Source organism: Rhinopithecus bieti, unplaced genomic scaffold (genome assembly GCF_001698545.2).
Source record: "Rhinopithecus bieti isolate Rb0 unplaced genomic scaffold, ASM169854v2 scaffold_3874, whole genome shotgun sequence".
Classification (NCBI taxonomy): domain Eukaryota; kingdom Metazoa; phylum Chordata; class Mammalia; order Primates; family Cercopithecidae; genus Rhinopithecus; species Rhinopithecus bieti.
Window position 1 is genome coordinate 150,308 of NW_016804362.1, and position 14,179 is coordinate 164,486.

Below are 14,179 nucleotides of genomic sequence, written 5' to 3' on the forward strand. Positions count from 1 at the left end.
GAAGGAAAGGACTTTGTGACTGCGTGGATGTGGAAACTGGAGGAAAAGAAATCCACTCCATTGAGCCCAGGAGTTTGAGTCTAGCATAGTCAACATAGTGAGATCTTGTCTCACCACGTAAATAAACAAAAAATAGAAATAATAAATAAATGCCCATATCCATGCATGTAAGCATGCCAGGTGTGGTGGTGCACAACTGTAGAAGATTGCTTGAGCACAGAATTTGAGTCCAGTCTGGGCAACATAATGAGACCCCATCCCTTAAAAAATATAAGAAGTCAGCTCCCTGGCTTGGGCAAACACATGGATGGCAATACTATTAAATGAAACTGGAAGGTGCAAGAGCAGGAGGAATGTTTTTGTTGTTTTGTTTGGTTTTTTGAAAGAAAGAGAATGAGTTTGGCTTTGATCTTTTTGAAATTAGATGACTGTAAGGCTTCTGGGGGAATCCATCTGGTAGGCAGGCACTTACAGGTATGTATGTGGAGACAGGAGAATTAGAGTTGGGTAACATGAACATGTATGGGAATGGAGAATATCACAAAGAATGAAGACTGAGAGAAAGGGTGGTGCCTTGAGGACAGAACCTTGGGGAACTCAAAACATTAAGAAGACAAGCTGAGGCACTAAGCCACAGCATCCTCAGTGAGGCAGGAGGAAAAGGAGAACAGAATAGGGAAAAGATGGAGACTATTTACAATATAACCTCCTCTTCCCCAAGTTACAAATTGTGAAAGTGACAGTAAACTAACAAAATATTAATGCTGACTTTTTAGCAACGTAAGTGTAGGATATTTGTTCATTTAAAAGATTAAAAAATATTGAGGATATAGAGAAGGAAAACAGGTTCCCACCCTCTAGGAATGTGTAGTCTGGAGAAAGCTGAAGGTTAATAATTATGATACAGGGTAATATAATTCTGCAACCTTTGATGAAATGACAGAGCTAGGCAGAGGTCATCAGTGACTGCTAAAACCATTAAGTGAAAGGTTGATGGGGATAATGAAGGGTTCAGGCTGACACTCCCTGAACTCACCGTCAGTATTCTCAGTGCTGAAAGAGAGACAGACATGGTGATCTGCCTTCTGATGTCATGCAACAGAAAGCCCTCAGTACCACCCACGAAGCAAGAGTTTAATCAGGCCTCCAGATCTAACCACCAGCTGACAAAATCCATGGGGAGTAAAGGAATATATTACCACCATGAAAAAGCAATCAGCCACATCTAGAATGTGGGAAAATCTACTGAACAAATGAGCTGGCTTCTTTAACAAATAAATGTCATAGAAAACAAATGGGAGGGAGGATTATAGATTAAAAAATATTTCAGAGACACTTCAACCAAATGAAGTATGTAAACTCTGGATTCTAATGAAAACCAACTACAGTTTTTTTATAAAAAGTAATTTTTTGAGATAAATACTGACTGGATATTAGATGATATTTAGGAATTATGGTTAAGACACAGATGTGATAATGACATTGCGGTCATAATTTTAAAGACTCCTTATCAAATATATGTATACATGTATATATGCAGTATATGTAATATCACATATCCATACAAATGTACACATATACACATGCACATATATGCACATACACACATATATGCAATATGACATATATTACATGTGTACGTGGGTACACATACATATGTATATACATGTATATGTGTATTTAAGGATGAAATAATGTGGTAAGTGGGATTTGCTTTAAAATATTTCAATGGCGTAATGCCATGGGGTAGGGGAACATTAAATGTGGGATACAGATGGGAAAAGAACACAGAATACTGATAATTGTAGAAGCTGGGGTTTGGGTACATGGAAACTCACTATACTATTTTTCCTAGTTTTGTGTATTTTCTTTTTAAAAATTTTGTGTGGAGATGGGCTCTTGCCATGTGGCCCAGGCTGGTGTCAAACTCCTGGCCTCAAGTGATCTGCCCCCGCCGGGCCTCCCAAGGCGTTGGGATTACAGGCATGAGCCACTGTACCCAGCCATGTTTCGTGTATTTTTTAAAAACAATTTCATAATAAAACATTCAAAATATGGTAGAATCATTGTTATAATGAAAGTACTCTCAGCCCAGGACAATAGTGGTGGCAGAGGATCCTGCCTGCAGGAGACAATGATGCCATTGTTTTGCCAAATGTGAGTTCTGCAGGATAGTTTTAATTTTTATTTTAATTTCTCTGGTTCAATTGTTGCTGGCTTGAATGCAGGATATTAATATGTGCTGCACAAGAAAAGAATTCAGAGGTCAAGATGGTTTTGGAAATAGTGGGTTCAACAAAGCTCAGAGAGGGGCCATGGCTGCAGGAGGCTCTCTTTTTGTGGAGCATTGCTCTCTGTGCAGTGTCCTTGGGTACTGTGACTCTAAGAGGGGACACAGAAGCATGTAGGACTTTTTACTTTTCCAACCATGGATTTTTTTTTTTTTTTTTAATACAGAGGATTTTGCATAGTTAGTTGTAGAAAAATTTGTGAAACACGAGGGTAAGAGAACTTCAGCCTTGGAAGGCATTGATGCAGAGGAGTGAATGCTTGGTCTCTATTGAGGAAGAGATCTGACCCTGAGGCTAGTACACTTATAGCACACTCAAGGGCCCAGGGTTCTCTAGAATAGTGCCCAAGCCACCTCAGCCACTTCATGGCTGTGGGCTTTGTGCAAAGCCCTTAAGCTTATGGACCTTCATTTTCTAGTCTGGAAATGGAATATAATATGTCTCACCAGGTTATTGTGAAAATTTAATGAGAACGTGTTCAAAAATGCTCTGCAAATGTCAAAGTGCTGCACAGATGGAAGCATGTGGTCTTTATAACCTACATACACTTCCAAAATGGGGGTGTAGGTGCAGGGAGTGGGGCTGGGGGAGAGAAGAGATTGGGATCTTCTTTCCTAACTGAGGTTCTTATGCTCATTTGCCAGCCTATCTTAAAATGAGCCTCAAGATTGTCACCTTCAAGACCAGTGAGATTTGTTTTAAAATAACAAGTCTTAGAAAATGTCTATATTCAGTTCTTTTTTTCTCTTCCTAATGTGTCATAGTTATTTCCCCTTGTCAGATTAAAGTCTGGTATTTTTTTTGTGGGAATATAGTGGGGAGGAGGGTGGCCTATAACTTTCAGTCTATAACTCTTACCTCAGTCTGGACCATGTGAACCCTGTGAAGTCTTAGGTCATGCACTGCTCCGTAAATGTCCACAGAGTCTTTGGAGTCTAACTGCTGGAGGATTCGGTCCAATGCAATAAAGGTTCCAGTCCTACCCACACCAGCACTAGAAGAGATGGCAAAGGAAGATCAAGCCTTTTTATTAAATTTGCCTTTCAAGATTGCATCTGGAGACTCTGGCACAATCTTTCTTTTCCCTTCCCAGTTAAGGGAGAAGATAGGAATATTTCCTTCTCTCAATGTGCTCTTTTTCTCTTAAACAAGTTTAACCTAGAGTCCCCCAATCCCACCTCCGCACAGTCTTCCATCTCCACTCCCTTCCTGTCCGTCCTCCACCATAAGTCCTGCTCTGCACTTACTATGTATCATTTCCATGCATGTTTTTAATACTTTTCCTACATACAGGTAAATCTATAAACAACATTTATGTTTCAAAAATCTACTGAAACGGTAGTATACATGCTTTAGGTATCTTTTTGTCAACTTTCCTACTCAATATTATATTTTCAGTTTTATCTATATTGCTACATATAGATCTTCTTCCCTCCCCTCCCCTCCCCTCCCCGAGTCTTGCTCTGTTGCCCAGACTGGAGTGCAGTAGCACAAGCATAGCTCACTGCAGCCTCCACCTCCCAGGCTCAAGCAATCCTCTCACCTCAGCCTCCTGAGTAGCTGGGACCACAGGCACATATAACTACTCCCAGCTAATTAAAAAAGATTTGTAGAGATAAGGTCTCCCTAATAGTTGCCCAGCCTGGTCTCGAACTCCTGGCCTCAAGTGATCCTCCCACTTTGGCCCCCAAAGTGCTGGGATTACAGGCAGGATATACCACACCCAGCTGATCTAAATTCTTTTCATTCTCTCATAAACCACTGCTAATCCAGTGGTAATAAGATCATTTATAAGATCATTTAAAATTTTTCTGTATTAAAATATGTTGCAATGAACACGAATATATGTGGAGATTTCTCAGGGGTCGAAACCTAGAAGCAGAACTCTTGGGTTGGTCATGGCCATGAACACCTTCAACTTCACTAGGGATTGCCAAATTGCTCCCCAAAATGGCTGTATCATCTGGGGATTTTTGATACGCACATTTATAAGATAAAGGACAGTTCTCCAGTGGTCCTGGACAAAATGACTGCCATTTTCAAAAGCAGAAAGCTCTGAGGTGAGTGCCTCACCTTCCTATTAAAAGTGTCAAGGTTCCAAGGACATAGGAAAGCCGGGCTCCTAGGGTGCTGGGCTGACAGGAGGGAGATGAGTACACTTGGCATTTCTCTTACTGCTGTAATTCCCTGCTCCATATTTAGTAGTGCCATTCAGTTAGGGCTATCAAAGTGCTGCTGCAAACATTAATTAGCTAAATACCAGGCTCCCCAGAGAGAGAGATTTCACTTGTTAGGTTGATTTTCTGGACAGAATGAAGCAAAGAGAAATCAAGAGAACAGAAACTTAAGAGAAAAAATTAGGTGCTATAGATGGCAATTGCTATGCTGTGGTTTGAATGTTTGTGTCCCCTCCAAAAATTCATGTTGAAACTTAATCTCCAGTGCAACAATATTAAGAGGTGGAGAAGGTGATTAGGTCATGAGGGCTCTGCCCTCATGAATGGGTTGGAGGGAACTAGCTAGGTCCTTTTGCCCTTCCATCCCTCCCTCCATGTGAGGACACAGCCTTTGTCTGCTCTGGAGGACACAGTGACAAGGCACCATCTTGGAAGCAGAGACCAAGCTCTCAACAGACACTGAACCTGCCAGTGCCTTGATTTTGGACTTCCTAGCCTCTAGACTGTGATAAATAAATTTCTATTATTTGTTATCCAGTCTGTGGTATTTTGTTTTAGCAGCACAAATAGACAAAGACATGCTACTAGACCCGGAGGGAAGATTAGAAAATAAATCTTGAAGGATAGGTAGGACTTAGGTGGAGAAGAGAGAGAAAGCCATCCCAAAATGGAAGAATGACCAGAGGCAAGAATAAGCTTGTGTGCTCACTTTCCTGGCTAGAATGGGAAGGGAGCTGTTGGGAACTTAGATTGAAGGTGATATGCCTGATGATGGAAAGCATGGAATTCCCATCAGGACTTTGGATTTCAGAAAGTAGGAAAAGAGCAAGAGGGAGAGAGAAGGCTGGAGAGTGAGGGTGAGAGAGAGCTACAGGGGAGAAAGTGAAAAGGAGAAGTCAGGGAAGAGGAATGATGTTGGCAGAAGGGGAGGAACGTTATAAAACCCTCTGGGGGTGAGGCAGGCTGGTTGGTCCAGACAAATCCTCCACCTACCAAATTCCCCATGCTTACATATTTTTCCACAACCCCCTTATGGCTGCCATTTTATTGGCTGCTAGGTGTCCTAGTACCTGCAGTGCACCACAGTGGGCCCGGCACCTGGGCTTCGGTTGATGTAGTCCCTGACAGTTCTCACAAACTGGATCAAAGACTGGGTGGTTTCTGGGACTCCATGGTCTGGCCACACCGTATAGTGAAAGTGGCGGATGAGTCTGTGTGCATCAAGCTGTTCCTCCTGTAAGAGCAGAGAGCAGGATAATAAGAGGAAATGTCCAATGCAAACCTTCAAGCTTGACAACTGAGCCATGGAGCAATTCCTATGGGCTGAAACTACAAGAGAGGAACCAGCAAAAGTGGGATTCACAGATCTCGTTCATCTCTCCAAGCTGGGTTGTTAAATGAAGTCAAGCAAGCTAACATACACTGCATATCTTAAACTCCCGGATGGTCCACTCAGGCAGGACGGACTCTGAGAGCATCTGCAGGATGAGGTCCCCATAGTAGAGGGAATCTTGGTCCGCTGGCCAGTAATGGTCACACTTTACCTAGAACAGGACAGACAGAAAAAAAGTGAGTCCGGAAAAGTTACTCCTTTGTGAACCTGCGGTTTCCCTCCTCCAAATGTCTTCCTGAGTTAGGAATCTGGGATCAGCTGCTAAAGCAATTTGACCGTCTACTTTATATTAACCTTCTCATGGCCACTGCTGAAGCTGAGGTGCTGCTCCAAGTGAAGGGGAGAGCCTGCACAAGGAGCACCCCTAACGCCAGCCTTTGGGTTCACTCATTTTTTAGGCCCAGTGATATATGGCTTGAGGTTTTTTTTTTTTTTCCCCTTTGGCATTTCAGTTCCACTAGCAGGTAAACCGTGGTTCACAATTTACTGTTCTTTCTAAAGAAATATCTAGTTGGGTACAGGAAGGCACTGTCTTCCTGGCCCTGCTTCATTCATATTTTTATGTCACTGTCCTAACGTGGGCCATGTGCCAAGAGATCTTTGAGAAGTTAGAACATTTAGCTAAGCTCGTCTTTACATGTACACAGACAAGGGAAAGAGGATTGTAAGCATATATTTACTGAGCGCAGATACTGGGCACTTCACATGTAATCCTTTTTTTTTTTTTTTGAGATGGAGTCTCGCTCTGTCACCCAGGCTGGAGTCCAGTGGCGCGATCTGGACTCACTGCAAGCTCCGCCTCCCGGGTTCACACCATTCTCCTGCCTCAGCCTCCTGAGTAGCTGGGACTACAGGCGCCCGCCACTGTGCCCGGCTAAGTTTTTTTGCTAATCTCCTACTTTCACCTGATAGATCTCCTGACCTTATGATCCACCCCTTCAGCCTCCCAAAGTCCTGGGATTGCAGGCGTGAGCCAACACGCCCGGCCGTAATCTCTCTTTTAATCCTCAAAATAACCATATAAAGTGCAGGATGATAAGTGCATTACAAGGGTGGGTTGCTTAATTTGTCTGGATTATTCTTTTACTTTTTGTCTGCCAACACAGTCTACAACTCACTTCTCCTTTCCTGGGAGGTGGGGCAGGTCCAGTGACTCTGACTGGGTCTCTCCCCCGGCCATACACTGAAGAATGGAGTAGCCAAGTGGCCAGGTAATCTTTTGGTGTAATGGGCACTGCCAGTAGTCCCAGTCCTCAAATGGAAACAGCTTTGACTGGAACTTTAGACCCAGAATCAGAATGAGGCCTCACTTGGGTTTACTATTAGAGTCGTTTGAACAGAGTGGCGTAAGTCACTAACAATGTTCTCACATGATCCCTACTTGGTTTTGCGGGGTTGCACTTGATGATGGGGCAGAATTCTGTCCAGGTGGCAGAAAGCAAAGCTTGGATGGCAGGAAGACTGTTTACTCACTCGGCCCTTCTCAACACACTGGGTCACCATGACGATGTTGTGAACGTTTTGTTCCCACACCATTTTCCAGAAGTCATCCTTGGTGCCAGGAAGCGGTCCCTGAGTGACAATGTATTCTCTTCTGAAGTTGTTGCCCTGCAATGAATTTACAATATGGAGAGTCAGAAACAATGGGCCTCTTCAGAAGTATAAACAAAGAGTTCTTCAGATTAGATGATAGGGAGGTCTCTGCCAAGTCTCTGACTTCAGAAAAAGATACTAACACAAGTGTCAAGGCTTGGGAGCAGGAAGGACAAAGGTCAGAACGTTGAACTAGTGTTAAGAGCTACATTCCCTTTTACTTGCCTGGGTCTATTCTGAAAGCAAATGGGGGACTCAGGCAATGATCTAGACAACACTTCACCCTCAATTATATGTGTGTGTCGGGGGGGCATTTATGTAGACTGTTTGAGGGACTGTAATCATGCTCTTTCCCTATTTAATGTACAAAAGTGTTAGTCATTTTGGACAATCAATGTCAGAATAATTTGGTAAGGTAGGTCATCCACAGGAAGCATCATGGAAGAGAAACCACTGTCAACTGCACGTCTACCATCTAATGGACTTACTTAATCCAAACCACCGTCCAAGAGCGGGATATTTTCATCTCCTTATGCACTCCAGCAATGACAGCAATTCCTTGTCGATTCTATGCGAAGCTCTTTCTCTTTCCTCAGGGTCTCCACATTATGTCACCCCTGCCATCGCCACTCCCAGCCATGCAAACACTGCCTCTTATCTAACCAATCCTTGCTTATCCTCAGCATGGTGCCTGCTTGGCTGAGCCTTCTTTTATCTTTCTCTCTGCTGGGGATATTCTCCTCGTAGATGCCCCATGGCAACCTCTAGCCTCTTGCTGCTGAGTGCGGTTCTCAGACCAGCAGCACTGAAATCACCCAGAGGCTTGTTAGAAATGCAGACTCAGCCGGGCGCAGTGGCTCACGCCTATAATCCTCACACTTTGGGAGGCCGAGGCGGGCAGATCATGAGGTCAGGAGATTGAGACCATCCTGGCTAACATGGTAAAACCCCATCTCTACTAAAAATACAAAAAAATATTAGCCGGGCATGGTGGCGGGCGCCTGTAGTCCCAGCTCTCGGGAGGATGGGGCAGGAGAACGGCGTGAACCCCGGAGGCGGAGCTTGCAGTGAGCGGAGATCGTGCCACTGCACTCCAGCCTGGGCGACAGAGCGAGACTGCATCTCAAAAAAAAAAAAAAAAAAAAGAAAATGTAGACTCCCAGGCCCTGCCTCAGCCCTGCTGGATCAGAATCTGCCTTTTCACAAGATCCCCAGATGATGCAGACATCTTTCAATGTAGGAGAGGCATTGCTGTGGCAGGTTTCTCATGCCATTGTCTTTTCCTGCCTCAACTCTTCTGAGAGTGCTTTCAGGGTCAGGATTCCATCTTATCCCATGCCTGTAAACAGCTCAGTGTTTGACTTACAGTTAGCACTTAATTTCTAAGTGTTTATTGAGTGAGTGGATGGTTGCTTGAGGTAAATATTATTATCCTCAGTTTTTGGAAAAGAAAATGGAGGCCCAAAAAGGTGACATAATGTATCCAAGGTCACAGGGTCAACAAGGGCCAGAAGTGGGATTCAAATCTAGATTTGTTTGATCTGAAAGCTTTTTCCACTGCAGTGTGCTGTAGGAAGGTGGCAAGATGCTAACCAAAACCAGAGCCCGAAGATTTGATATAACCTTTGAGTTGTGTCTGTGGTTGTGAAGATTCCAAATAACATGGGATCAACTTCTCTAGCTAGGCAGCTTTAGCAGGGGGGGTCCATCTTCCTTAGGAAGCTCTCATTTAGGTTAAGGACTGCAGAGAGTAGATGACCTATGAAAATGGATCCTGGGCTCATTATAATTTCATTTGACTATAGCCATTGTGAAAAATGTGGCTTAGCAGGAACTGAATTAGATACCCTGTTTTTTTTATGGCATTCAGACGTGCTCTTCTGAAATCTACAAGTGTTTCCAGAGCTAAGAATAACGGGAACATGCAGGAGTGGCATCTCCTGTGTAGCCACCCACCAAAGCCTCATCCCGAACACTGTGGCCTAGTGGGTCACTTACAGGGATGTAGCTGGCATTGATGTAGTCAGAGCAAGGATCATCATCTACATTGGACAGCTTCACTCGTGTGGCATCATCTGGAAGGAGAGATTTGCCGCTGAGTCTTGGAGTGATTTTTCTACAGTTTATGTAATGTGTGTGATGTGCCTTAGCTCTGATCCCCACAACAGCCTCAGATGGGAGGTGATCTTATCTCCAGTTTGCAGATGAGGCTCAGACAGGATAACTAGCTTGCCCCACATTGCATAGGTGGCCTATAACCAGTCAGACACAGGATACAACGTGAAGCCCCATCTGTGCTTCCCTTTGTAACATTACATTTGCCTGATGGAGTGGCCAGCTCCCTTTCACTGCTGGAATGAATACAATCCAGAAAACCTACCTTCTATTGCTTTACCTAATGGGGTAAGGAAATTTAAGTAGAAATTGCTAACCAAAGACTTTGCTAAGCAAACCCAGGTCTGCTTGATGTCAGAGCCCTTGCTGTTAACCCCATTTACTGCTTAGCCTCCAAAGAGAAGCAGTAGGATCACATGGAGGAAATGTCAATAGCATAACAGGCCTTTCATAATCAGAATTTAAACTGGCTATTATCCCTCTGGAGAGACGTGCAGGAATATGTAAGTTATTTCTTATTAAAGGCATTCAGAGCTTGAGATTGTCCATATCCAGTTACATTATATTTCTTTAGCCCCATTTCGTTTTTGGAGAAAAATGCAGAAATGGCTAGAGGAAGACAGTATTACAAATTCTGACACAAAACTTACAGGGCAATATATTGTTGTATCGATTTTTCCCTCTATTCTCTGGCAAGAGTGCAATATCACATGACTGGTTTCGGCCCACATCTTTTAATTCCTGTTAGTTCAAAAACAAGTTTGTAAGTGGAGGATATGAAATAGAATAAAGCAAATCATACAGTCCTGGAGATACATAATAATATGAAAACATATACACTAGCTACTGTTTATGAATGCCTGGTATTCAACATGCATTAGCTCTGATCCCCACAACAACCCCACAAGGGAAGTGTTCCTCTCACTATTTTACAGGTGAGGCTCAGATAGGATAACTGATGTGCCCCAGGTCAGCCAAGTGGCAAACCTGAGAATCAAATCCAAAAGCTACGTGCTTTTGCAAAACCACAGTATGTCCCAGCCAAGCAAACGGCCAGGCTGAATATCTGACAGCAGTAGGTCTGCATTTGAGATTTGTTAATTCTTCCTTACTGTCTGATCCAGGTAGCCTTTGGTTTGCTGTGTTATTCTGGAGCTCAACCTGGCCTCTAAGATTAGATGGTATATTGTTCAGGGCATAGTTTAGGCATAAAAGAGTGCTCAGCTGAGATTCTAAGCAGCCTCCTAACTTCTGAGCCCAATCAGCCTATGATTACACAGTAAACATTAGGAGGGAAATTCTGCTAAGAACTAGGGATGCTGAGGCTTCATTCTGCTTGAGTTGTACCTCGTATTCCTTGGATAGAAGGTAGTTGGAGTCAGCTTGTAGCTTCATGAAATGCCCTTCAAACTGATTTATTTTTATTGGACTGTAATTAAAAATGAAACAGAAAAGAGAGTTACTGCAGAAAATGGAAAGTGCCATAACCATTCTGACTCATATTTCAAAGGCAGATAATATAGTAATTAATGTGTTCTCTCTCTTACCAAGAAGTTTTCCGGTTACTGTGAAGGGAAACCAAAAGAAGAAGACTTTGTTAGCAAATTTCACATAATACCATCTTTCAACAAATTATATGAAGGCAAATGTGGTGCTTACCCTTTCTGGCCCAGGTTTAAGTGGACAGATAATGGTCGATCCCTACGAATGCTCAGACGGGCAGAGGGTCTTTCTCGACCATGGCTGAAACATAAGAGAGAGAACTTTTATTCTGATTATGATACTTGGCTTGAACAAATTTTTCCATTTATGGTAAGGCTGTGCATGTTTGTGCAAATACAGATTTTTCAGTATTCATGTAGATTTGCACTCAGCCAACATCTCTCTGAGGGAGGGAAAGGAAAAAGAATAAAGTAGATCATTCCCACCCAGAAACGGATCTCTGCAAAAACTGAAGATTTGTCTCCTGGTTTTTGGCTACAGGTTATAATCACTTCCCACATTCTCAATAAAACTTTGCTTTAAAAAAATCCAGTAAATTTCAGATGCCAGACACGACTTCAATAAAGAGGAACATGTGCCAAATTAAGAAAAAAAATTCGCTAAGAGAAGAAGGCACGACATTGGGGCCACATGCTATTTGGTTCTTTTTGGTCCCTTCTTAAATCAGGATGGCAGATATGAACTACAAAAAAAAAAAAAAGAAGTGTGGTGATGTCAACCACACTTTTCAGGATATTTCAGAAGAGCACTTGGACATGCAATTTGCAAACATCTCTGTCTTCATGAGGATATGAACCACACACACACACAAATATTTTTTTTCCTGTGCAAAAGGAGTCACTTCATCTTTAAATAAAGCTATAGATGGCCCCTCAGTCCTTTGGCAAGGGATGAATTCATCAATGGGATATAAAAGAACTGAGAAAAGTGAGTCATGGCTTTAGAGTTTGACTTTTGTTTTATTGAGAAAACAGTGACAATTTAACCTGGAAAATTAAATTATTTTCACTTCTTAGTTTTCAGCCTAAAGGGAATTTTCAGTTGCATTTTTTAAAGTTGTGGGTCCAATCACGAAAAGGATCTTTGTACTTACCTCACTTTCTGTCTGCAGATCAATAAGGCAACAACAGCCACTAGCATGCCAATTAAAAACAGACCAGCACTCACACCTTCAATAGCTCCAAACAAGGGCTCTACAATAATCCAGATAGAAACAACAAATGCAGGTGGGAAAATTAGTGCTAGGGAACCAGTAAGAAAGCTATTGAAGCCATATCTCCCAAGTAATGTTATTACAAATAGAATTCAAGTGATGCCCACGAGGAGGCATTTACTTTCCAAAGGCTAGGAGTATGCACCTAAGAAGATGAAAGGCTGGCTCCCACCCAGTAGCAGTGAGGCCAGGTGTCACTGTATACTTTTGAAGTTAGTGGCGTATAGCTTATAGAGGTGTTTTGGACTTTGCACTTGTATATAAAGCTTGGGCCACCTAAGATAAAGGCCATAAGTTTGCCACCAAGATAAAAATGCAATTTCATTTATATAAAACATGTTACACAGCATTTGGGGCTTTGGAAAATCCAGTGGATTGCTTGGAGCTATTTTAACAAAGTCTTATTTTTATTATCTGGTATGGTACCGCTACTGGGAGTTTATGAAGAGGTAAGAGTGGCCTCATTTTTAAAATAGCTTTATTGAAATATCATTCACATAGCATGCAATTCACCCATCTAAATTGTACAATTCAATGGTCTTTTGTATAGTCACAGAGTTTTGCAAATGTCCCCACAATCAATTTTAAAACATTTTCATCACCCTCAAAAGAAACCACATACCTCTTAGCAGTCAGTCCCATTCCTCCCTCCTCATGATCCCTGGCAACCACTAATCTACTTTCTGTGTCTGTAGATTTGCCTATTCTGGATGTTTCATAAAAATGAAATCATAAATCTGTGATCTTTTGTGATTGACTCTTTTAATTGAGCATAATGTTTTCAAGGTTCATCCATATTATAGCATATACCAAGATTTCATTCCTTTTTATGGTTGAATAATAGTCCACTGTATGGATATATCACATTTTGTTTACCCATTCATACATTGATGGACATTTAAATTGCTTCTACTTTTTGGCGACTATGAATAATGCTACATGAATATTCATGTACAAGTTTCTATGTGGACATATGTTTTCATTTCTCCTGGGTATATACTGAGGAGTGAAATTGCTGGGTCATATGGTAACTCTAGGTTTAATATTTCTATAAACTGTTTTTCAGAGCAGCTACACCATTTTACATTCTCATAAGCGGTGTATGGAAGGTTCTGATTTCTTCATATCCTCACTCTTGTTACTGTCTTTTTGATTACAGCCATGCTACTGGGTGTGAAGTGGTATCTTCTTGTGATTTTGATTTGCATTTCCCTAATGACTACTGATGTTGAGCATCTTTTCATGTGCTTATTAGTCAACTGTACATCTTCTTTGGAGAAATGTCTATTCAGAGCCTTTGCCCATTTAAATATTGTGTAATTTGGCTGGGCACGGTGGCTTACACCTGTAATCCCAGCACTTTGGGAGGCCGAGGCAGGCGGATCACAAGGCCAGGAGTTTGAGACCAGCCTCGCCAACATGGTGAAAACCCGTCTCTACTGAAAATACAAAAATTAGCCGGGCGTGGTGGTGCGTGCCTGACATCCCAGCTACTTGGGGGGCTGAGGCAGGAGAATTGCTTGAACCTGGGAGGTGGAGGTTGCAGTGAGCCAAGGTGGCATCACTGCACTACAGCCTGGGTGACAGAGCAAGACTCCATCTTGAAAAAAAAAAACACACACATATATATATATATATTACACTATATATACAGTGTAATTTGTGTTTCTATTATTAAATTGTGAGGTAAGAGTTCTTTATATGCTAGATACTCAGCCCTTATCAGATATGGGATTTGCAGATATTTTCTCCCAATTCTGTAGGTTGTCTTTTTACTTTGTTCATAGTGTCCTTTGAAGCACAAGTTTTTGATTTTAATTAAATCCAAATTGTCTGTTTTTTTCTTTTGTAGCTTATGCTTTTGGTGTCATATCTTTTTTTTTTTTTTTTTTTT

General features: G+C 42.1%; 1 protein-coding gene across 2 annotated transcripts in view; it reads right to left on the reverse strand.

The window, feature by feature from the left end:
• The window catches only part of PTPRB (protein tyrosine phosphatase receptor type B), a 132,435-nt gene that overhangs the window by 11,562 nt on the left and 106,694 nt on the right, over positions 1-14,179 (reverse strand). For both annotated transcript variants that reach the window (XM_017867501.1, XM_017867503.1), the window contains 10 exons: positions 12,166-12,265; positions 11,229-11,312; positions 11,117-11,134; positions 10,917-10,998; positions 10,220-10,310; positions 9,453-9,529; positions 7,335-7,469; positions 5,890-6,012; positions 5,539-5,702; positions 3,150-3,285 (listed from right to left, as the gene is read on the reverse strand). In XM_017867501.1, coding sequence (XP_017722990.1) covers positions 3,150-3,285; positions 5,539-5,702; positions 5,890-6,012; positions 7,335-7,469; positions 9,453-9,529; positions 10,220-10,310; positions 10,917-10,998; positions 11,117-11,134; positions 11,229-11,312; positions 12,166-12,265 — 1,010 coding nt within the window. The remainder of the gene's footprint in view (positions 1-3,149; positions 3,286-5,538; positions 5,703-5,889; positions 6,013-7,334; positions 7,470-9,452; positions 9,530-10,219; positions 10,311-10,916; positions 10,999-11,116; positions 11,135-11,228; positions 11,313-12,165; positions 12,266-14,179) is intronic.